General features: G+C 45.0%; 2 protein-coding genes across 2 annotated transcripts in view; both read left to right on the forward strand.

Moving 5' to 3' along the window:
* Positions 1 to 7226, forward strand: part of SCUBE1 (signal peptide, CUB domain and EGF like domain containing 1) — a 209385-nt gene extending 202159 nt beyond the window's left edge. The window contains exon 23 of the mRNA XM_074872168.1: positions 506 to 7226. Coding sequence (XP_074728269.1) covers positions 506 to 658 — 153 coding nt within the window. The 3' untranslated portion in view covers positions 659 to 7226. The remainder of the gene's footprint in view (positions 1 to 505) is intronic.
* A 2575-nt stretch (positions 7227 to 9801) lies between these two features.
* The window catches only part of TTLL12 (tubulin tyrosine ligase like 12), a 28676-nt gene continuing 14242 nt past the window's right edge, over positions 9802 to 24235 (forward strand). The window contains exons 1-5 of the mRNA XM_074872169.1: positions 9802 to 9967; positions 16365 to 16540; positions 18530 to 18728; positions 20475 to 20634; positions 21270 to 21403. Coding sequence (XP_074728270.1) covers positions 9848 to 9967; positions 16365 to 16540; positions 18530 to 18728; positions 20475 to 20634; positions 21270 to 21403 — 789 coding nt within the window. The 5' untranslated portion in view covers positions 9802 to 9847. The remainder of the gene's footprint in view (positions 9968 to 16364; positions 16541 to 18529; positions 18729 to 20474; positions 20635 to 21269; positions 21404 to 24235) is intronic.

Genomic DNA, 24235 nt, shown 5'->3' on the forward strand with positions numbered 1-24235 from the left:
GGTCCCCCGGCCAGCCCTGCCCAGCTTCCAGGCTGTGCAGGTCCCAGCTGCAGCGCGGGCAGGCGGGCGCGGGCCCCGTGAGACTGGGAATGGAGCCCTCAGTGAGGTACAGAAGGTCCTTACAGAGCTTGGCCTCACCGAGGAGCAGCCCTCTCTCCTGTTCGTGGAGGGAGGGCCCTGGACAGCAGCTGAAACAGACTGGAGGGGCGCTCAGGGGCAGCTGGCAGTTCTCATGCCTGACTTCTGCAGCTGGTTTGGGTTAACCCAGCTGCTGCCCGCTCGGTTCAGGACCTCCCGAGAACGCTAATTGCAAAAAAACGTCCAGCACAGGAGAAAGATTCATCAGTATAGAACTCCACAGCAACGTGGAGTAGCTTCCTTACACTGCTTTACCCAGAATCGGGCTTTGCAAAAAAACCCCTGATGTTGTTCATTAATTTTGAAAGCTGTGCAGACACTGAATACAAGCCCTATTTTTATCTAATATATACGTTGTCTCCCATAGGACAAGAAACTGATTAAAGCTCTCTTTGACGTACTGGCACACCCACAAAACTATTTCAAGTACACGGCACAAGAGTCAAAAGAGATGTTTCCAAGATCATTTATAAAGCTACTGCGATCAAAAGTTTCCAGATTTCTACGACCATACAAGTAGTCTAGTGGTATTCTGGTTTTGGTTACTTTGCATCCCTGTCAAGTATTGTCTTTCCTCCATAGTAGAAACATTTGCTAATTTGAAGGCTCTTTTTTGCAGTCTTTGTTTTCAATTGTATATTGAAGAATACCTATAATGTTTTATAATCGTTAAAAGCCAATGTTCTGAATGGGATTTTTACTACAAAAGAAATTGTGCGTCCCTGACAGTTCATCTAGCTGAAGATCCAAATTTGTGTCTGCACTAGTGTATCTTCACTTTCCATTTGAAATTACATTATGTAGAAAATATTCTTTCTAGCTTTTTATTTTTCATCAACAATAACTTTCATCAAAGCAAAGAAGGAAACTATTCAAATCCGATTAAACTACCTGCAGATGATAAGTTCTGTTGTAGAAAGAAGTATGTAGTAGAAATAATACTTGGATTTTGAATTGCACTTGAAGTTTATATTGAATCTTTAGAAGAAGACAAAACAATCTAAATTTTATTTCTCATTTGTGGCTTAGTGGAACCTCTCTCCAAGTAGAAATCAAAAGGGAAAAAAAAGAAGAAAGAAAAAAAAAAGAAACAGATGTATAATTTTGTTTTATGAATTACATGAGATTGAGTCCCGTGCCCTAATGTGCTTATGTTTTTGTCTGTCCTCTTCTAAACTTCTTCAGAGGCTTGCCACTGTCAGTTACTTCAGTGAAACAGGTTTAGCTCTGGATTTCCATACACCAGTTGGTCCCTTTGAAGGCATTTACAATAGGATAGGTGAGAAATGAGCAACAACAACAGTAGTAGCCTTGTTTTTCTTTCCGTTAATAGAGCATCTAATTAAGTACAATATATAAATATATAAATATATACTTCTATTTGTGGGTACATTAGTAATGTTATCTTTAGTTACTGTAAATATTATTCGTGCTTAAATCTTTACTCCCACACGCCCTATTTACTCATATCTATTTGTAACTTTGCTTAGATGATTAAATGACTTCTCCAAGTGCTTGTCACTTCCATTAACACCAAACTGAAGCCTTTTGGAGTTTTATAATACTGGATAATGGCTTACGCTGGGACAGTCGTTCTCAACACACCTTATTTCAGGAAAAATAACATCAGTTAAGATGCAGCTGCTGTCCAGTAAAGGGTCAGCTATTGCCTGTTCCGTGGGCACCGCTGAAATGCAGACCAGCCGCTACCCGTGAGGACACCGCACGTGAGAGGAGCTCCCCAAGGAGCATCTCTGTTGGACCTGCTGTCCCCAGAGTGCCGGGAAGGGCCGTGGCCAGGCGCAGGCTCTGCAGGGCCAGGGGTGAGCGGTTGGGATGAGGTGGAGGCAGCCCCTGCCGCCCGCAGAGACCTGGCGCTCCCGGGTCAGCAGCTGCAGGCGCAGGGCCGTCACCCGCGGGGCTGTCTGTGCTGCGGGGACATCGGCCTCGTGCCCAGGCCCCCTCTCAGAGTGACAGGTACTGCTGCAACAAGGTGATGCTCAAGCCTGTGTTTCCTCCTGTTTCCTGGCACGGGAGCTAATTTCACTGAGAAACTAGCTTTTTTGTCAGTATTTCAGCCTCTTTACTTCCAAGTCCCTTCCTCTTATATATCATTTTCCCTTTTGATCCTACAAGTTTATTACATGGAGAAATTAACTTTCACATCAGCAGCCTCTCAGAAAAAGGCTAACATACAGGTTTGCTTCCCTGTATTTTTTTTGCATATCTACCCTGTAGTTTGACATCCCCTGGGATGCTCTCCAAGACGTGCATTAGGGGCGGTCACAGTTAACTTCTTACACTTTTGTTTGTCTTTGAGCAAGTACTGTTTAAATTTACAAATTTGGTTTCTGTTGGCTACAAGTGGTTGAATGTTCCATTTCTAAGAGATACCTTAAGCATTCTGCTGAGTTTATCTACTTAGCCATCTTGTCATTTTGCTTGCCTTCTTTCCTTTTCTGTTGAAAAGTATAATTGTTTTCCTTTCTATGCCTGAACAGTTTCAACTTAGGGTCAAATAACTCATTTTTTTCACTCATGGATCTTAGATCTTTGATGAGCTTTCTCTTTAATATATATATATTTATATATTAACCCTCAGTTCAAAATGTAATATCTCCATAAAAGTCCTTTTTTAAAGGTTGTTAAACCTAACTTTTTGTGAGGACTTTTCTTAAATATTCATCATGGGTTACTAAAGGTGGACATTCAAAGGAGAACATCTCATCAATCCCAGATTCAGTGCATGCCTGGAACTAAAAAAAGAGTTACATGTATTTTTTACCTTAACAGGAGTTATTTGTAGAAAAAAATTAAATCTTAAAAAAGCAAAAATCTTTTTAGGTATTCAGTTAGTGTATAGCTAAAAAACTACTTCAGCCAAACAGTGTGTCAAAGTCTGGTAGGTTATTCAGAGTGATTAGAATGGGTCAGGATTGCAGCTGGTCTTCTGAAAGATAGGAAGGAAAAGATATGAAAGATACAGAGAAAAATAACTTCTTCATTTGCTGAACCATCTACAGTGATCTTTAGTATTTCAGACTTAAGTAAATGAAATTTGGAAGCTGATGCTGTGCAGTGAGTTTAGTAAAATCCTTGCCAAAATTTCTGCTTAACAACCCACGCGTTTGAACGTAATACCACTGTACGACACTGGTGCCAAGCAGGACAAACTCCTCTCTGGAACAGGGCTGAAAGTAATTGTCCTGTGAGTCCAGAAACCGCTGGCAGCTCCATAACGTTTTCCAGGTTCTCAGCTACACGGGGAATCCAGTGCCAGGCAGGGACTACGAGAGGGACGTGTCCCGGTTGAGGCCGCTGTTGGTAGAGCTGAGGGAGGTGAATGCCGGGGGGACTGGCTGCGCTCAGCTCTGGTACCACTCGCCCTGACTTACAACCACACGTCAGACAAACCAGGGTTGTGTTTAGTTCATCCTGACAGACAACCTGAGAGCGTGTGTCGGCTTGTGTTCCCCGGAGCCATGTCAGGGCACGGACTCCACGGTCAGGACAGGGCGCTCGGGGACTTCTGTAGCAAACACAGACTTTGTGGGGCTGAAAGCAGTGGAAGAGAATAATTTGGCCTTCAAAAGTGTACAGTGAAATGCTTCTGGATATGTAGGGGTTTCATACATGATATGTTTAGAAAAGGAGTCAGGTTTGAGTGTTTGCAGCTCTGCGTAGAAATGCCCTTGGATATGCAGATTTCTAATGAAACAAGTAATGAGAAGTGGTCTCTAGGATGGTCTGAGCCGATTTCAGCTGGTTTGTACAGCAGCACAGAATTTTTATATCAGCTCTAAAAGTTAAAAATGCTTTGACTTTCTTACTAAATTTATAGTTACAGAAACCAGCAGTCACCAAATAGAAGGTGAGCTCTGCTCTTCATTTGTTAATGTAGGTGTAGGAGATCTTCATTGTCAGAAAACACATCGCTACTGTACCCTGACAGTACAGCAACAAGGAATGTCTTCTGGGGAGAAGACCTAGACACGTTTGGGAATCAAAAGCCATGCAAGGAGAAGGATGGTTGCCTTTAAGAAAACCGGCTTTGTGAAATGAATCAATACATTGCAGAATATAAAATTTTGGCTTTTACCCTAAATGTGAAATATTGCATTTAAACATATTCAATAAATACAGCCCTGTATCTGTTCTTAGAGAATTGCGCCTTGTACGCAGGATAGGTGTTACCACAGGAAGGCTGGAGAAGTGTCCATTTGTGGTTGCCCAGTTCCACGTCACAGACGGAGCTTTTGATTTTCAATTTGCAAATGCCCGTCTGCTTAAAAGCTGCACCTGTAGCACTTACCATTTTTTAAGCCTGTCCTCCCGCTCTAAAGACTGCACTTACTGTTGGTGAGGTGGTGAATCATCCCTAATCCCTCTCACGTGCCCCCGGATCAGCGCGCAGGGGCCGCAGCAGTGACCAGCGGCTCCTCAAGGCCCGGGCGCTGCGGTGAGCGCTGGCTCGGGGGGGCTGTGGGCCGGTGCCTCCGCGTGTCGTTGCCGCACGGGAAGCCCCCGGGTTCGGTGTGCAATAACAGACCGCCACCTGCACCCCGCCTGCACAGCAACGTTTACTCTGCCTGAAGATTTAGCTCACCAAAACTGGATTTAAAGCCGCTGAAGTCTTCTTTCAGCCCATTTTTTTTGACCTGCCTTCCTTCCTCCAGCATACGTTAGATTTTTACCTAAAGACCAACTTTTCAAAAGAAATTGATTTCCTCATTGTGCCTCCCCCATAGAATAAAGTTAAATCATAGTGTGGTATAACTACTAAAGATTTAGACTGACCTTTCCTACGCATCAGCTTCATACTAGGGTAAGCTTACTTAAAAGTGAGTAAGCTTACTTAAAACAAGCTTACCTAGTAAGCTAGGTTTAGTTTAGTTTTAGTTTAGTTTTAGACTAGCTTAAAAAAGTACCGACTGGGTGGCAGAGTTTTTGGAGAGTCTGCATTGTGAGCGCTCAGCTGGTTTTGGAAGAGCACAGCTGCTCGCCCGTAGCGCTGCCTGCGAGCAGGGCGCAGGGGTGACGCCCCGAGAAACGTGTGTGCATGAGTTAAACGTTCAAACCCGCCCCATGCCCCTCTGTAAGCTGCCCAGCAGAGTCGAGTTCCTCAGGTCAGTCTTATCTGTGAACAACCCAGTTTTAATCTTACAGATAACGGGTTACGAACCTGAGGAGCAAAAGTAGTGCTGTGATTGTCACACAGGGGCTCTGCCAGCAAAACCTAACTGCTCCTGACAGCGCCCGTGTCTGGACTCTAAATACCTTTGAGTGCTCTTAGAAAAGCAGCTGGAGTGAAATCTGCAACAACTGCATCCAGGGGCAGATTTCTCAGCCACCTCAGGGGTCTGGATTTTCCCTTTTCTAACAATGGGAACGAGCAACACATGAGTTACTTGTACCTGCGTCATGAGTTCAAGTAGTTGCATTTTTTCCATAGTTTAAAACCACTGATTGACAGGAGTGGCGGTAACTGGAGAAGTCGTACAGACCCTCAGTACTTTGAGACTTTATGAAATAGTTTTCTAGGATGAGAGACTGTTGTAAGCACTTGGGGAGGGGAGAAAAAAAAAAGACTTTTGTCTCCCATAAGAATTTATGGAAGAAGGGAAATTTCTATAAGGTAATGTGAACTTACTCCTCAGAGTGAGACTTGGATTCAGAGAGAAGTCTCATGTTTTATCATAACATTTTTCACCTGAATGGAAACAGACTGGGAAATAAACAATGTCAAAAAACCTGTTACCTAAGTATCTGAATATATACAATTCCAGTTTGTTATTTCATTTATTTATTCTGTTTCATCACTAAGCTTTTAATCTATAAAATTAAATGTAATATACAAGAATAAAATGTACAGAAGTACCTTTAGATGTAATAATTTAAACCATCTGTATTCAGAAAGCGGAGATAACAATTTTAAGATATACAATTGCAATTCAATTTTAGCTGAATTTCTCAATATCTAGAAAAAGAAGTGGCTTTGCTTAATTAAGCTTTATTTTAATGATTGTGAAAATACCTTTTTTAGAGTTTCATTTTGTTACTTTTTTAATTAAAATTATTTTGTAAATATTGTTTTCTATGTTTTATACCTTAGAAAGGCCGTTGATTGCATGACAGCAGCAGACACTCAACATGGTGATTAAAAAGGTACTTTAGGAGACTGGGGTGGATGTGGTCAGTATTTGTCCTTCTAGATTACTGCTCCTGTTATTTGTGCAGTCTCACTGGCATCTTAGGAAGAGTTTTCTGGGGCAATTTAACCTGCTAATTTTCATAGAATTGTCTATCAAGTGTCATTCTGAAGTGCTCACCGTTTTCATAACATATGAAGAATATATATTCTAAAGTTAGTGCTAGTTCTTTTCTGTGGTTAGGGTAAGAAACAACACAAAACTCAGAAATAAAAGGGAATTCAAAAGATTACACCCAAATATAGTACAAAGACAAGGAAAGGTGTGGTATCTCTGTGCTCCTAGGTGGCAGTGGAAGTGATAAAACCTCATACTGGATCGGATCATAGAGCCTTTTTTAGGCAAAACTGCCACTGAGGTCAGTGGTAGCTTCACCTACGTAGAGTTCACTATGATCACATCCATCGTCTGTTGAGCAGGAATTTCTGGTAGACTAGATTTTGGGGGAAAATACCTGGAGTGTAGTACTGGTTTCTGTACCAGTCTGCTCTGTGTAAATCACTGGGCAAGAGTGACATTTTGAACTAAACCCTGCTAGATGCTGCTGGGACTTCTAAGCTTTATTACCGATGTAAATTATGTACAAACAGCTATTTCCATATGAAATGTACCATGATAGTTTAGAGCAAAGATAGTGAATAACTGTACAAAATTTGATACTTGGAAAATAAAATACAGTGGTCTAAGCTTTACCAATATTTTAACAATACTGTCAGATTTGTAGTAGAAAATGTTGTTGTAAATGTACCTTATAAGAAAATGCATTTCCTTTTGCCTCTGTATATTAATAGCTTTGATTTCTATGTCAAAGCTCAAAATGAAGCATGTAATAAAACTTTTGTTAAAATCACTTTCATAATAAACGTAAAATGGAATGGATACCCCTGTCTGCTCTTTGTGTCCATGGAAAAGGCTCCATGCACCAGTGTGATGTAGACAGGAATCAGAAGAGAACTTCTCATTTTTTGATAGCACTTACATATTTTGGTCTAAGTTTCATCTTCAGGCAACAGAGAGCTTTTTCTTTCTCATCGAACAACTGGAATTTGTGAGTGCTGGGACACCGAGTTCAATTCCTTCCAAAGAGACTTCAAGGGGAGTTTTTCAGAGCAAGAAGAAATCCTGGCTGGAGCAAAGCAGCACATCACCAACGTCCCTGCAGGGCCTTGAGCCCTTTCTCCCAATAACTCTGAGGTTACTGTGCCTAGCCCATGCCCCCTCCCACAGCCCCTCGTGAGAAGCAGTGGCAGGGAAGGAGGAAGGAAGAGGAGGGACGCTCTCCTCTCCCGCTGGCAGCCAGACGGGCCGTTCCCACCACAAGCTGCCGTGAAGACCAGCAGCATCCAGACTCACCTCTGCTCGTCCCACCAAGGATGAGACCAGCAGCGGTGTGGCCGGCCCCCAGACCTGCAGAGGCACCCAGACAGCCTGGAACCGCAGACAGCTGGCCAGCTGCCACAACTGCTGCCCCGAGCCAGGCGGCAGCGCGATGTAGCAGAGAGAAAGCACCCGAGGAGTGTGGAAATCTCGTGTGGCAGCAGGATCACGCTCCCCTTGCCTCTGGACAGGGCACGATCACTGTGGCTCTACCGAACAAAGAAGTGGAAATACATCCCACTCTTCTTACTTGGTTTGTCTACAGAAAAAAGATTGACCTTTTATTTTCCAGGTAATTGAAAAGTTTTACTTAACTGTAAAGTATTTATTATATATCTTCTGGGAACTTCCTCAGTTTTATAAAGTCATCTGGCAAAAAAGAAGTAAACAAACAACCCGTTCAAATAAGCAGTAGTAAACACTCCCAGCTGGAGACAACGTTTTGTGTAGTGAACAAAACATGTACAGAAAAACAAGTCGTGTAACGTGTAGAACCGTATCACGTTGTAGCATGTGTAAGACGCCATCATGTGTCGAGTCTGTGGCGAAGGCAGAAACGAGGGACAGGTGGCATGGGGACCCTTTCCACAAGCAAGGTCCCCATGAGGACGGGGAATGCCCGAATCTCCACACTTCGTAATACTAGTGCGAGATCACCACGACAGCCATCCTCTTTTTCCAAACCACAATATTAGCAAAAACACCTCAAACTGAGAGTAGTGGTGGGAACCCAGTCAAGGAACAGTGGAAATACAACTGGTTTTTGATCTTCTGCTGTTTAATCAGGCAGCTCTCCTTAGCGGCATCCTGGCAGAGCCTTTCTGCTGGGGGACTGTGGGAACGCAGTGCGTGGCGAGGCAGACACGCTCTCAGGCAAAGAGGAGGATTTGCTGCGTTGGCTGTGCAGATACCCGACGGCAGGCTGGGGCTAGATCCTCACTGCAGAGCGGTGGTGAACAGTTACAGCACGTCGGCATCGTTTTTAATCTCTTCCTACTCCCTTGTGCCTGGCCAAGCCATTGCAGCTCTCTAACGCGCAGCCCCTCCCGATAGCTGCGGTGACGTGCAGAGAGGGACCGCTGGGCACCTACAGAGGACACCAGCCCAGCAACACAAGGCAGGGCAGTGAGCAAACGGGTATTTCTTCAACAGGGCATTCATGTACGTTCTTCACCCACTGCACTCCATGAATTTGAGGCTTTCTTGACCAGCTACTCACCCTGAATTTCTAGAACCTCGACATAACCGTCTAGAACCTAGACCCTTCCAGGGCTGAAGGAACCCCTCCCAGCACGCTGCCATGCTACCAGGAGCAGCGCTGAAGTCAGATCCGGGCTCAGAGGACAGGCTGGCAGGAAAAGCAGCTTCCACAGCAGACAACCTGCAGCGGGAGCGAGGAGAATCCCGCCGCAGCAGGAGCCCTCGGCCAGCTACGACAGCCGGCACAGCAGAGCCCTGGCCTCACACCCAGCAGCCACCAGCGCCAGACGTCTCGCTTCGCTCTTGCAGCGTTAGAACTGCACCCGAGTTGAGACCGAAGCTGCCAGTAATGTTTAGGGAGCCTCAGGTTAAACTGGTTTAGGCTATTCCCCACAAAAATCTGGGAAGAAATGGATTTTCTTAGAAATGTCTTCTAAGCAACACTCCTACAGGCACGTACAAAGAACACACCTCCCTCTTACACCAACAGGTACCGAAGAGAGGCCTAGTGTTAAAATTCACTTGTCACAGTTTAAAAAAAAATTATTTCACTGTACATGGTGCCAGTTTTTCCCCTGCACACACCACCCAGAGCTATTCCCGCGGCGGTGCAGCAGGTCGCCCCTCATGCCTCACACCCGCTTCGGAGGCTCTGGCTGGGAGTCACAAAGCACTGGGAGACTCAAAACCCCCGCGGCCAGCCGCAGGCCCCGAGCGCTCTGGTGTTATTAAAGCCTAAAGGCAGAACAAAGCACAAGCAGGGCTCCCACCTACACCCCACTCCATTTTCCTCAGGGGTGATTTGAAACCGGCCGCGCCCGCCCTGAGGGGAGGCCCCGCCCCGCCCTGCGCGCGCAGCTCCCGCCCGCCAGGCGCGTTCCGGAGGAGGAGGAAGAGGAGGGTGTTGGCGGGGGCGCTCGGCCATGTCGGGGGGCGCTGAGGAGGATCTGCCGGCCTTCGTGGCCCTGCACGGGGCCGCGCTCCGCGCCTCGAGGGTCCCGGCGCGCTACTGGGAGAGCCTGTGCCGCAAGCTGCGGGGCGAGGTGGGCGGCCGCGGGCGGGGGCGCGGGCAGCGGCGCTGAGGGGAGCCCCGCCGGCGGGAAGCGGGGCGGGACGGGGGCTCCCGCCCAAGGGGCTGCCCTCAGTGCAGAGCCAGTGGCGGGGTCCCCTCTCGTTCCCTCCCCAGCTGGGCGTGAGGGGGGCGTGGGGGACAGGCTGTCCGGAGGGCAGCGGGTCCCCCTTTCCCGGGGGGTTTCACCCAGGGGGTTGCTCGGCAGGGGAGGGCGGGAAAAGCTTCGTGCGGGTTGTGTGGCTGAGGGGCAGCTTGGGACTGTGACAGAGATCAGGTGCGTGGTGCAAATCTTGCTGACCTCGGTGTAAAGCTCGAAAGCGTTTGGGGATCCTGGTAACTGGAGATCCGGTATTGGAGACAGGCGGAAAATATATCCTGTAGCCTCCAGCCCTTTTTGCCTAAAAGAAATTCAGAAAAGCAACAGCGATAGTATTAAAGTCAGGACTTTGTCATACGTTAACGCGTTATGGTTTGGGTTGGCTTTAACCTGATCTTTTGGTTTTTCTTTTTCCCAGTTCAGTTCCCCACTGGGCTGCCCCGTTCTCGGTCGTTTATAACTGTGCAGAGCTCGCACGGGCAGCTTGTCTTGCGTACGCGTGAGTTACCGGTCTGGGGCTGTTCTCTGGGAGTGTTGTCGGCCGGTTGGTTTGTTCATTTTTTCCTGATCTGAGTAAAAGCTCTTGCAGCTCTTTCAGAGAACAGGGATGGTGGTAGACGGATGTTCTGGGAATGATTAAAACAATGACGACGCAAGGACCGCTTTGTAGAGCATGTCAGAGCGCTGGTGCTGGGCAACTTTTTATCAGGCCAGATTTTGGGCAAGGTGTAAGCCTTTGTAAAATCGCCACTCGCAGGGGCAGTGACATAAGTTTGGGGATGTTGCCTTTCGTGAGCCCCCACTGCAGCCCTGCCCAGGCAGCACACAGACCATCCCTTCGCAGGGGCTAGCTGTCTGCCTTTCAGCTGAAGCTGACACCAGGAGTCTCTGGACCTGGCCCTGAACTAAAGGGAGTGTAGGGGCACAGGCACACCCCAGGATGGAGAATCCCTTTTCACCTGTGTTTTTAGCAACCATCCGCTTGCTCCCTGGAGCTTTGTGATGAGAAAGGGAAGAGAAACAAAGTCAAGAAGAGTCATTTTGGACAAAGAGCTTGTGAAAACACAAGTTGAATTTGGAATTTTTTTTGTTTTGCACATACACAGCCAGCCTCGTTGGTGAGGGAAGCTGGTTTGGATTTGTTGGAGTAAAGGAACAAGGAACTGAGGCAGGAAAGAGACATGACCCAAAACTAATTGTCTGGAGACTTGAGAGTGCTCCAGGGAGTCTGGAGGAGTCTACCTGGAGAAGGAAATAAGAATGAGGTGAAATTTCAGTCCTGGGGAGGGAAAGAGATCAGATGGGAACCCCAGGGTACAGGGAGAGAAGGGGGCACGTGGTGGGGTGCTAGAGAGCATGATGAGCAGCAGAGAAACACAAGATGGGATGAGACGTTTAACCAGGAGGTGTAGGACAGTGGGGAAGGAGAGGGGATGTAGTTTAACACCTGTGTCCAAGTCAGCTGATTTCTATTTACTTGATTGCTTCTTTTCCCAATCTCAACTTTAAAGTTGGGGTGGGAGGGAGGCATAGCAAGTCATGATATAATCTGAGTGTTTATAGCACATACAGTCAGGAAGGGTCTGAATATGTTCCTGCTGCTTTCTAACTGTTGTGTGTCTGGTACTGCTAATAACAGCAATACGTGTGTGTTACAGAGAAAATAAATCTACATTAACTCAAGCATATGCCCAGTCACAAACAAGATGCTTGTTATGCCCCTCTCAGCCAACGTGTACAGGTGGCTCGGATCAGGGAATATCTACTGCTCTGCTTAAATAGGAAGGCATGAGAAGGGATGTAGAGGAACTGGGTGAACTAGAAGGCAGTACAAAGCTGGTAAGGAAACTTGAAGTTGCAGGGTGTTGCGTTGCCATATGCTGGTATGAGAAAGCTGGAGGCAGCCAGAAATCTGTGGAACTGTCCTGTGACATAGTGCAAGCTTAAGGTTTGTGTCCTGTGGCTGAAATCTGTGCACATTACCCACTTCATCGGAAATTCGGAAGGTGAGACAGCAGAGTGAGAGGGGCCCCGTGGTCCTGATGTTTTTAGGGAGGCTGAGGTGGGGAAAGGCGGCTGAAGGAAGCGCCTGCCCTGAGGCATCAGGCTGCTCCTTCTGTGCCCGTCTGCTTGCAGTGGTGGCCGAGCCTGCTCTTCGTACTAAGTGTTCCAGTGCGTGTGGGGAGAGAGATTTAATGGTTCCACTGTGCTTAGGAAGATAAATTAGGCTGCTGATGGTGCTTGTCTCTGCTGTTGCAGCTTCTGGGCTTTATCCAGAAGAAGGGCAGGGGGATATGGAGAAGACTGGGAGAATTACAGTGGGGAGTGCGACCGACTGGGATGAGCTCGTGGGGAGGCAGAGACAGAGCTGCAGGACCTTACTTAGAACGGGGTCGTGGGGAGCAGCTGGAGGAGCAGCAGTGAGGAAAGCAGAGGAGGGGAAGGGGAAGGATGAAAATGTTTTGGGAGTCTAGGTCATAAAGAATAACTAGGGGGAATCAGTGCAACATGGGGCTTAGGATGAGTTTCCTTGTTTCATGTGTGGGAAGAATTTTTCCTTTGTCCTAACCTGTTGCAAAGATTAAAACTTTCTAGCACAGAACTTGGAAAATTTGCATCCATAATACAGATAAAAATCTCTCTTACATCAGTACCTCTAGAACCCATCCCAGGCAGCTGTTTTCCAACACACACACACGCTTCAACAGCGCGAGTGAGTGCACCCTCCCTCCTGTGTGTACGTTACGGCCTGTGAGGGAAGTGGAGGGGGATTTTTTATTTATCTTGAGATCTGCTGGAGCAGGTTTCCTTCTGAGAGCATTATGTAACTGTGAATTAAATTGGATTGCTCGTTCAAAACATGGTATATCTGCTAGATCAAAACCTGCTTTTACTGATTTATTTTGTGTTTAGCATTCAGTGTCCATTGGGAGGCAAACTTTTCTGTGTTTCTAGCAGAAACTTGAAAAACAAAACATACATATGTGTAATAATTTACTATAAACCCTAAAGTTCTGTTTCCAGTAGAGTGGCTGTTTCTTATGTTCCTGGAGGAATCACATATAGCCTGGTTATAAGCCTGGGAAATACAGTGCCTGCCTCCAATTTTATTCATTATCTTTTTTTTCCTCTTCCAGCCACATGCTAAGTTATGTGTCAGGCTTCTGTGTATTGAGGCAAGATTTTTGTGGCCCTAAGATGTCGCTGGCAAAGAACTGCTTAGTGTTTCATCCCAGTTAGAAATGGAGGCTTTTAATTACTAGAAGGAATGCAGCATGATCAATACTACTAGACTTTATTTTCCAGAGCAGGGGAGGGCAGGCTGTTGCTCAGAGGCTACCTGTGGTCTCCAAAGCAGTTTGTAACGTGCCTGAAAGGAATTGGCTGAACATGTGGGTGGGTGGTAACTGTCATGACATGTGCCTGTGTTGTTATCCCATCCTCTACTTCCTTAGGTTTGTTAGCTGGGAACTGCACCTGAACATGGAGAGGGAGTGATTTTGCCCAAGCATGTTTTCTTGCGAATAGTTGTGCCATCGAAATGTGTTGCCTGCCCCTTTGCTGCCTTCCAGAGGTTGTTACTCTGGCGGAGCGCGTCATGCGAGCTCTCCGTTCCGCTCCAAGCCAGACTGTGCTTTTCAAACTGGCCGTGCCATCTTTTCCAGCTGGTATTTGCCTTACGCGGTTGAAGATTCCTCTCCTGGCGCCGCTCCGTTGCCAGGTTCGGGGAGTGACAGCCTGTCTCAGCGGGCGGGAGGAAGGGAGGAGGACAGGAGTGTTGTCCCCCCACGCAAAGGGCTGTGCATCTACACCGCCGGCCAGGCGCTTCAACCGTTTGTGTTGTCGATTAGTAATTTTAAAAAACAACAAAAACCTCACAAAAAGCCACCGATTACGATGGTCCTGAGCTGCTGCTCCAAGAAGGGTGAATTGCTTCAGATGAGGAGGAATACACCTCATTCACTTTTTCAAGGTTATGAATTCTCAAGGAGGATTTCTTTTTAGCTTAATTCTGCTGAAAAGGTGTTAAAAGGGGGAAGTTTTTGCAAACTGCAGTTGCTACAATCTGATGCTCTGTGGGAGGGCAAGATCGACACTTTGGCCTAGAGGATTTGGAGTCCCTTCATTTTTAGGTCTTGAGTTGATACTTAATAAAATAACAAAGCCCTCAGCTCCCCTTAGTTGTGGCAGGACTTGCTATTACCATTCATCGTGGGTGTTTGGTAAAGGGGTGGAGCTGGTGGTGGGAAGGCTGAGCTCGAGCCAGCAGCCTGCTCCCCTCTTACAGACTCCGTCCGAAGCGTACGTAGTGCAGCGCTGGAGCAGATGTCAGCTGGACTCTGGTGAACCACACCTGCAGTCTTAATTTTGTGATGACTGCCAGTCACTTAGCTGGCTGATGAGCTTGATGAGGACAGTTCTTGATGGGGCAACGAAGTGTCACTTCAGGGAGGAATGGAACGTGTGTGTGCCCTGGTGTGCTTTTTTTGCTGCGTGCTGGGGAGCCCGGGGAGCTGATCTGGCTGGGAGGTGGCCCTACAAGAATGAACTGTGACAGCCACACGAGGAAGGACTCTTCCTTTTGCTGGACCTGCCTGTAGTTACGTGAATGACTCTGAATTTTACAGGCAACCGAGCAGAGACTGGAAGAAATGTTGGTGGCTACTGTCATAGCAGCAAGAGGTGGTGATACTGCTTACTATTGAGTAGTGTTATTCTCTTCTAGCAAAACGGGAAAACAAAATAAATTAGAGCTGCTAGCTGGCTTGATGCCTGCTGAAGTGGAAGATACTAAGGCGGTTCCTGATTTTTTTCAAAAATAGGTGTGTTTTTAATCTCCAGTGAGGTTGTTTGCAATATAATTTTCCTTGCCCGAAGAAAAACGTGTACGTGGAGTTAGCCAACATACTGTTGGCATCCTCTGTTTCCACCCCCCAGCCCAAAGGAAGATACCGTCCCCTGATCCTCAGAAGGGACTTTCAGGCACTTCTCCACTTGGGTCGGCTCTGTGGTACCACGCTGCGGCTTAGGACCTGAAGCAGGTGTTGTTTCCCCACTGCCTTCCTCCCTTGCTAGCCATCTTTGGGCAGCTCTCTGCTCTGTCTAGGTGGCCTTGCTTTACAAATGTGGAGCTGATCTCCACACCCTCCTGTTGGGGCTTAGCAGAAATAGTTATCCTGAAGGAACACTCACTTGAACAAATAAAAGCTTGTTGCTGCCACTGGGATTTTACAGCTAAGAAGTTGTCTCTGTCTAGAAGTAATGACTTGTAATAACAGGGTGTCAGAGACTGGGTGTACTTGGGCTTGACATGTTAAACCAGTAACTCTAGACACTTGTCCTCCCTCCCTGTTACTTTCTAGTGAGATTAGTTGAGGCAAATGATTGGTCAGCCCCTGCCTGGTTCGTTACGTAGTGTGTGAGTGACGTAGCAAAATAACTCCTTACAGAAAGATTTGAAGAGACTTCTGAGACTTTACGCGTTCTTTTTTCTTCTGAAAAGCACATGTTTACTTTGAAATCACAGAAATTGTTAGTAGCATCTTGTTTCTGCAGAAAGATACGTGAGCCTGCCATTTGACAAGATTTTGGCAGAAGGGAAACTTGTGTAGTGACCTACTTAATTTATGTAGGTTCTAGATCAAGATGTTATGTCCGCAGTAGGGAAGAATGCAAACAAAGCCCTTTCAGCACACTGGTAGAGGTAAGTGCACAGACCTTAACTTGCAGCAGTATAAGGGATCTCCCAGCTGGTACGGAGGTGACTGAGCACAGACAGTTCCCTGTGTAGGGAAAGAAGAGATGGGGAAACATGCTGAGATTTCTTAACTGGTTCAGAACATGAGTGGTGAAAGCTCTTTTTCTTCAGAGGCCTTCATGTACTTTAGTATGGTTGTGGAGCCTGGGTAATAACCTGGTTTTGCAGATCTTCAGCTGTTGATTTTGACAAAGTTGAGCAAAGATACTCTGTTTTCAGCCTCTAGAATTCTTTGAGAAGTTAAAATAATAGATGATCATCAGTAGACCTGTTGGTACCAAAGAAACCAACAAAGCTTCCTGCCAATATTAACTAAAGAAATTTCTCAGACGACTCTATTAAAATGTAGAAGAATAAATACTGTTGTTCATTTATCTCTTCAGTTAAAAATGCCAGTTTTATTGGATTGCAGGCCAAAATTGTCTACAAGTGCCTTTCAGTGTTGCATGACTTGTGCATATCAGGGTAGCGCCTCAACCAACTGCTTGATATTTTGTGCACTTTTAATCTCAGGTATTTGATGCTGGTGACTACTTTGGTATAATGCAAGTAGAAGAGGTGGATGAGGAGGAAGAAGGTGATGAAGAAATAGAAGAAGAATTTAAAAAGAGACCAAATCCTGGAAATGAACCGTGTTTCAAAGTTATCGTAACAAATGAGAATGGGCTTCAAGCCTCCAATCCCGATAGGTGAGTAGTGATTTCAGAACAGAGTTCAGTCTCTGAGTAGTCTTAAACTCTAAGATGATATGGACAGTTTGCTTTAAAACATGTTTGATCCTATTCAGAAATCCTCTTTTCTTACTATAAGACATAGCTGCTTGTTTGAGGAAAGTTCATGCCATGAGGCACATCTTGCAAAGGGTACCAGGAGTGCAAGTATCTTATCAGGTTTTTTTAAATCATACAGCAAGACGCTTAGAAATCGGTTTTAGTAAACTGGGGGAGAAAATAGTGAAAAGGCAACCTTGAAATGAATTGTGCAGAAAGAAAACTGTGTGCCCTTGGAGGGAAAATAAACCTGAAGAAATAATTGTGACCTTCACAAATCTCAGGTTAAGGAGGTACTAAGCAGCTTCAAAGTAATCATCCGTGGGCTATTAGATTTCCTCCAATTGGCTAAAATATAATTCAAGAGTGTGATTGTGTGATTGCATGGATGTACGTGCATATGTCATTGAATACATCAAGTTACTGTTGGCTTTCTTCAGGATCAGCTTATCTGTCATGAACATGAGACTAGCATGCAGCTATAAAACTAGAAGAAAGATGCATAAGAAACCACTTTATGTTAGAACACAGCCTTTTGTGTTCCTGATTTCAAACACAGAACAAGCTATTTGTCATATACTAATAAATGGCAGTGAGTTGAAGTCAGATCTGCTGGGTATCTACGCAGAGTTCTGCTCAGTTCTATAAAACTTCTTTTGCCAGAATTTTCATACTTATTAGGTCTTACGTAAACATATAAAGTTTAAAAATCTAAATTTAGACTTGAGTAAAACCGACATAGAGCATAGGTATCTGCCTTTACGTGCCTGCTTTAACCAAAGTCATTGCCTTTCTGAGTCTGAGAACAGACTTAAATGATCAAGTTCAAAGCAGCTTTTGTGATAATCTCGGGCAGCTTTGCAGCATTCACATGTGTGGGGATGTAGGAGCAGAACACCAGCACACCTGTTTGCTAACAGATTTCCAAAGAGCTTGACCGTAGCATTCATGGAGTCTTTAATTTTCAGTGAGGTTTCTTCCATATGTGGAATCTGAGATACGATAATTGTTCAGGGATACTGGGTGGACGTGACAGCTAACGGGTTTTTAACTTTCTGAAATACAGGTGGTGGGGTGCTCTTGTTGGGGCGGGGGGGTGGCGTGGGTTGTTTGGTTTTGTTGGGTGTGTTTCAGCAAGTAGAATTCAGATTCTTCTCTGATTTGATTCAGTGAGAGGATATAACCAAAATATGGAGAACCCTTCTGTTTGAATAACTGTATGTTTTCTGTAAAAATCATGCAGCCTAGACAAGGGTTAAACTTGTCAAGGGAAATCATATATGATTTTGTTTTGGGTTAGATTGGTAATTTTTTTAAAACAATGCATTTTTTCTAAAAAGACCTGATGGAGTGGTGGGGGAGGGAAACACCTCAAAAAAACCCCAAGGAGAAACAAGCAAAAAAACTTAATCCTTTTTTTTTAGTAGCAAATGATACAGGCTTTTGATGATCAGATCTCTCCACCCAGTTTTACAATGATGGTAGATGTCACAGAGCTGATGGCTAATAAGGTCCTTGAATACTTTTGCAAAATAATGTATTGTTTTCCTTCTTTAGGCAAGAGTATCAGGTTGTTGCAGTGGAGGTAATAATGATCAAAAGGGAAGAACCTCTTGTGTTCTCAGCCTTTAAAGGGAATCAGGCTTACAAACGGAGTGCCCTGTTCTGTGTTTGCTCCTCATTTTCCTGGAAATACTAATGCTCAATAAGCTTTCTGGAACAAAAACAGAGTGTAAGTTACTGCTGGGAAGTTGTTCCTAACCTGTAAGGTCACAGTGTGTACTTCGGGAGTAAGAGAAGAGTTAGTTATCAAACCATCTACGAGGAAATGTAGCTCTTATTCACAGGCCGTTTGGCTATATACGTGTACAAATGCACCGTTGTAATGTTACCAAAATTCCCTTTAAGCATTTTCCTCATCGACCACGCCTGGACATACCGTGTGGAAGGTGCCCGCCAGCAGCTGCTGCAGGTCCCCGGCTTGCTGCACAGGATGGCCAACCTCATGGGGATCGACTTCCACGGAGAGGTCCCCGATGAGGGCAGCATTGAGCAAGTGCTACAGGAAATGTGGAAATACAATCAGACCTACCAGCTTTCTCAAGGGGTAAGGCTCTGTAAAGCCTCATTAGGATGCAAAAAAGTTCTTGGCCATCCTAAGTGAGGACATTCCAGTATGTGGCTGTTAACAAAAATCCATTTTCAATTAAAAAAATGGTCCTTAACAGGCATTTCAGAATAAACTACTTGGAAGGAGAGCAAATGCCATGTAGGGCTACAGTGCCCGGTGGCTTGCTGCCAGCTTTCTGAGGAGAACTTTCAGGGGCTTTTCATAGAGAGGGGAAGAGTGCTGCAAAAGAAGGGAGCTAGAAGAGGGAGATCTGCTTGTCTGTTATCTGGATTTTTTTCCTACTCAGAGTTTCTCGTGGTGAAGGAGGGAACCTCTCATGGATCAACTCTCACATAATGTCTCAGCTATGCTCACAGCTTTCCTCACCTGAGCAGAGCGCTTCACAGGCCAGGGATGTGTCTACACCGTCAGATAACTGCCTGGGTTGTGTTTGGCAGCTGCTTGTCCCTACTGTGTAAATGTTAGTTCACTCTCAGGTGGGAACCCACTAGCTTGGAGGTGGAGCCTAAGTGTTCCTAGGCATAGCTTAGTCCAAGGGCTCCTACTTCTAGGTCGTGTAGATAAACCACACCAGGTTCGGTGTCTCTGCCCCGTGTGGTCCTTCAGCGCTGTACCAGCATGTCAGGAGCTTTCAGACACCTTCAGGTGCATACATGCCATTTCTGAGGGAGTACAGCCCTCGGGGTTCAGTTAAAAACCCCTGTGTAGGGTCTGCAGTGTAGCTCCTAGGCTATTGTGAGTCTTCTGGGTTAAAGAGGAGGAAAGTGAATCCTTTGGGCCGAGCGCTGTGCAGAACGGGCAGGGTTAACCCTGAGCAGTGTGGGCACGGCCAGCCTGCGCCTGTTAGCTCAGGGCCTTGAGGTGGTTCTCTGGAGTAGCCATCTTGATCAACTCACAGTAGTATCAACCCTGAAAAATCCCTGAGAAAGGGATTTGTTACAACTGCTTTCTCTTTTTTTTTCTTTAAATAAAAGGGAGATCTGAGGAGTACCTCTCAACCTTTCTACCCTATGTCTTTGTTGTCTTTGTTTCCCATCTTGTTGTCATGAATGGCTTGAGTCAGGTGGAATTATCTGTGTTACCACTTGAAAAATGATTTCATGGAAGACAGTTAATTCAATCTGTAGTTGAACTTATCTTCTCTTCCCCTTTCTGGCACTGGGCTGCTTGAATATCTTAAAGTCTAATCTATGCTCCATTTCTGCCTGTGTAAAAAGGCAACAGTAGTGCTACCAAGCAATTTAGAGGTTATTCATTGAGGATTTTATGACAAGTGTTGCAGGAGGGGGCTCAGTACTCTCACAACCAGCTGTTCTTGCAGGAGGCAGTTCTGCTGTCCGCTACTCTTAAGCTGTAAGCTTCAAACTCCTTTTAGCAAACAGATTCTGATAGAAACTGAAGGAAAACTAACCCTACCAAACAGCCTTCTGCTGGTTTAGCTCCCTGAACTGGCTCATTGGGTGCAGGGGAAGGGGTCTGGCAGGCAAGAGCAGTAGTGTAAGAAAGGGTGGGACTGTGCAGGTGTGATGGGAAGCAGCTGTTCCCAGCAGTGGCTGGTGGCGGGGTGGGCTCAGCCTCAGGGGTCAGAGTGTTTCTCTGACCCCAGCACCTGCTCAACACCTTGGCTAGAGCAGGGAATGGGTGCTGCCAGCGCCTTCCGTCTCGCCGGGCTTTTCTAGCAACTGGTACGTGCAGGGTGTCTCGCTCTCTTTAATCACACAGACTGCAGAGGAGAAGGTTCCTGTCTGGTACATTATGGATGAATTTGGATCACGCATTCAGCATTCAGACCAGCCTAGTTTTGCAACAGCACCACTGTTCTATATGCCTCAACAAATTGCCTACACTGTTCTCTGGCCTCTGAGAGACCTTGAAACTGGTGGTGAGTGTGTGTCTGATTACTTTTTTTTTTATGTTCACAATAGAAAACAGGCCTTATTCTTACAAATTGTTGAGCACTTCACAGTGGAACAAATATTTCAAGACCAGAATGATGGCAAATTTATAATGCTATCGAATTGAAAAGTTCTCTGCCTGGTATTTCCACAGAGTATGTCAGATAGAGGCCTTTATCAGTCCAAAAATGTGGCTGATGTTTTATTGCAGAGACCTTAAATCTTGCATCACTGTCTTAGTGAAACTACTGATTCACATCTGAGAGTTTTAAAAAATTTCCTTAAAAAAAATCTGTGTTTGTAGCTTTGAGTCAGAAAGTCAACTACTGGGAGTTGGGAAATGCCTGGCCAATGACTTACTCCTGTAACCTTGGTTGGGGGCCACATCATGTGGTGGAGAAAAGTGTCCATCTGTCTGACTAAACTCACACAAGTCAGACGGTTTCAAACTAACTTTTGCATCTTAATAACCTTTTAAATGTAGTTCTTTATCTCTACAGTTAAATAACAAAAGTTTTGGTATTATTAACTGTTTGATTGTCATTTGTGTGACACGCCATGAGGAAGATTTTCAGTGGAGGCTGAAAGGCAGTTCCTAAAGGTTCTCCTTGTTTGGCCACAGATGAAGTGACTCGTGATTATGCTTATGGGGAAACGGATCGCTTGATCAGGAAGTGTGTTTTGTTACCGTGGGTGCCTACTGAAGTGTTGGATGTCAACTGTTTTACACCAGAGCCATCGGATGAGCATTACCAGGTATAATTTTAACAAGTTCATCTCGTATTTTATCTCTGTTAAGAAGAGGCAGTGTTTAAAAAGACATTGCAAGAGTTCCGGTTTTGCTTCTTTTAGGCTTAAAGATTGATTCAGAGTATAGCTGTTAAATAAAAAAAAAAATTTCAAAGAAAGCATGGTGAGACAAGAAATGTCTTACGTATAATATTTGTGTGTTTAAAAACTGAAGCAACACAAGTGAGTTCTAATATGTTACCACGATATTGTGTAACTTTTTTATAAGCACGGTACAAGGTACTTCATATGAGGTACCCCTCTTCCAGCTGGATATTTGATACGTTGTCCAATAGGCTTAACGACTGGATTTATTATTGTAGCACTTCTGGTCAGTCTTAAATTACAGAAAGATTTGTTTCAGTGTTTTAGGAGTGGTTATATTTTTCAGCCTGGCTACTCGTTTAATGTCGTGGTTTAGAACCGTTGGATGTTGGAGCAGAGACTTCTCTAATTTGGTGGCGCTGTTATAAAGTACTCGTTTTGTTTTGAGCTCTCCTTTCTACTAAAGGTTGGTGATATTCTAAGGACATGAAATTAATGTTGTTTGGAATCCCCTTTTCGTGAACCAAGTCTGCATGAGATTAATTTTTAAGAAAAATCAAGAAACCTGGTGGCAATGAGGATGCTGTACTGGCCACTAACAGCATTCAAAGAGCAGCTTCTAAAAAGAGGAATCTATACCCCAACTGTTTCTTATGATAGAGGATAGGCAGAAAATGCTGGATGCAGCTTGTTATTAACAGTATCTAGTCAGAAAAGACGTTAACCTGCTCTGTGAAATAAAGGTGTACACTCAAAATAGCTAGGCTGTCTTGTAACCTAAGTCAAGTTGGTTGGTTGGGATTTTGCATTTTCAGAAGAGGGAGAGATGTACTTTGCACTTACAGGTGAGGAACAACAGTGCACCCGTAGTTCATGTCTTATAGGTGTTCTCTTGGCAAAGGTGCCAGGATCTTTGGTGAGGCAATTTTTTGCACATGTTTTAATTCTGGTTTGGGACAATCAGGTCAAGTTAAAAGAACTGTGTGTGGCAAATGGACGAACAGAATCCTCCTTTACCACCTTAAAAACATCTTCTCAAAGTATCCCTTTTTGCCTTTACTGGGTCTCTGCCACTCAGCTCTTGAGAAGAGGTGACAGAAAAATACTGATGCTAGAACCAACCGACAGAACTTTCTTTTACTCTAGAATGCTTAGATGTAGATTAAAGTCTTAACTGGTGACAGACCAGTGGAGAATAGCTTAGGGTGTAGCACATCCTTAAGCACCAGAAGTGAGATGGCTGGAAGGAGACACCGTGTTGCTGATGCTTCTAATTTCCCTGTTTTCAGGTAAGCAGGGCTGCATGTGCTAAAAAGTACAGACCAGTCATACCATTTCAAAACTGTACAGTGACAGCAGCAAACAATTTCTAGAACTGCTTTACTACTATGTGCAAATAGTCATTTGTTGTTACATGGGCTGTGTTGTTGGCTTTTACTATAGGTAAGGATGCTATATTTCGTATTCTAATTTTTCTTTAAATAAACCTGAAGGCTTCAGTGTTCTATTTAAAAGAATCACAGAGTTGTTACAGCAACATTGGCTTAACTTTTACCTGCTTTTTGTGCTGTTACCTAATCCTGGTCTCCAGCACAGACCACAAAGGCTGTAACTCCAGTGGTGCTATGGGTGATGATTGGGCAATGACTGCAGAAACCGGTGTCAGGGGAGGCGGCTTCTCATGAAGTGTCTGGGATGGAAGAAATATCTCTTGGGGGCACTAGAGTAGTTGCTGTTCTGCAACAGTTCCCTGCCTTGGAGTTGCAGAAAAGACAGTAATGAATCCTCTGGGACTGCTCTGAGAATTGTACTCTTCTCTTAAAAGTACAGGCTCCCTTCCCATTCGTGGGTGACAGCAGGAATTATTTTGTATTTGTACCATCCAATGTTATTTAGCAGGTGATGTCTAAGATCTCTGATCATGATTGTGATTTTGTTTATGCTTTCCAATTTTGTGTGATTGTAGTCCCTACAACAACCCTAAAGGTGAAGAGGGATGTCTGTGGCTGGACAGACATTTCACCACTGCAGCTTATGAGGACAGCCTGCAGCAGCTGGGACTCGGGGAGCTGTTGCAGAACAGCAGCTACTTTGGTTTCTCAGGATACGCTTCTGCCATCCCAGAGTTTCTGTGAGCTCTTCCTTAGGCAGGGTATCAGCAACGATCCAAATGTGTATTTCTTTTTGTCAGAGGTGTTGTAAAAGATGGAGTGAGATTTTTCAAGCGTGTTTACTGCTGAAGGCTGCAAAAGCCTTCTGCTCATTTTTCCAGGAGCAGAATTACGTTCCAGCCTCCTACAATTTCTTTTAGTTATCTGTAATAAAACATCATGCTGAATGGTCAGCCTTGCATTTTGTTGGAAGTACAGTAACTTTGTCTTTTACTGCATGTGATCATCTGTGATTTGCTCTTTTGTTTAATGCTTAGGAGAAACGGGAATTTCTCAGGATGCTTCGACAGTGTTTCTAAGCCCTGGTGTTGAAGCCATATTTCTTGTTCCTTCTTTGCTAATGGTCTCTTGCCTCTGATTCCCTTCTGCCTCTGCTCTTGTACTGATTTTTATTTTCTGAGCAGTGTATTACACACCACAGTATATTTCTCAAAATGCAGCTTTAGTGGAATTCACTTGCACGGAAGACAATGGACCAATGAGACTCGCAGATGGACCATCATTTTTACTGTGACTACAAATGTACCTGTATAGATGTATTAAGATCCTTCTCTGGAGATAAGGAGTTGCAGAAAATTATCTG

Source organism: Strix uralensis, chromosome 5, assembly GCF_047716275.1.
Source record: "Strix uralensis isolate ZFMK-TIS-50842 chromosome 5, bStrUra1, whole genome shotgun sequence".
NCBI lineage: Eukaryota > Metazoa > Chordata > Aves > Strigiformes > Strigidae > Strix > Strix uralensis.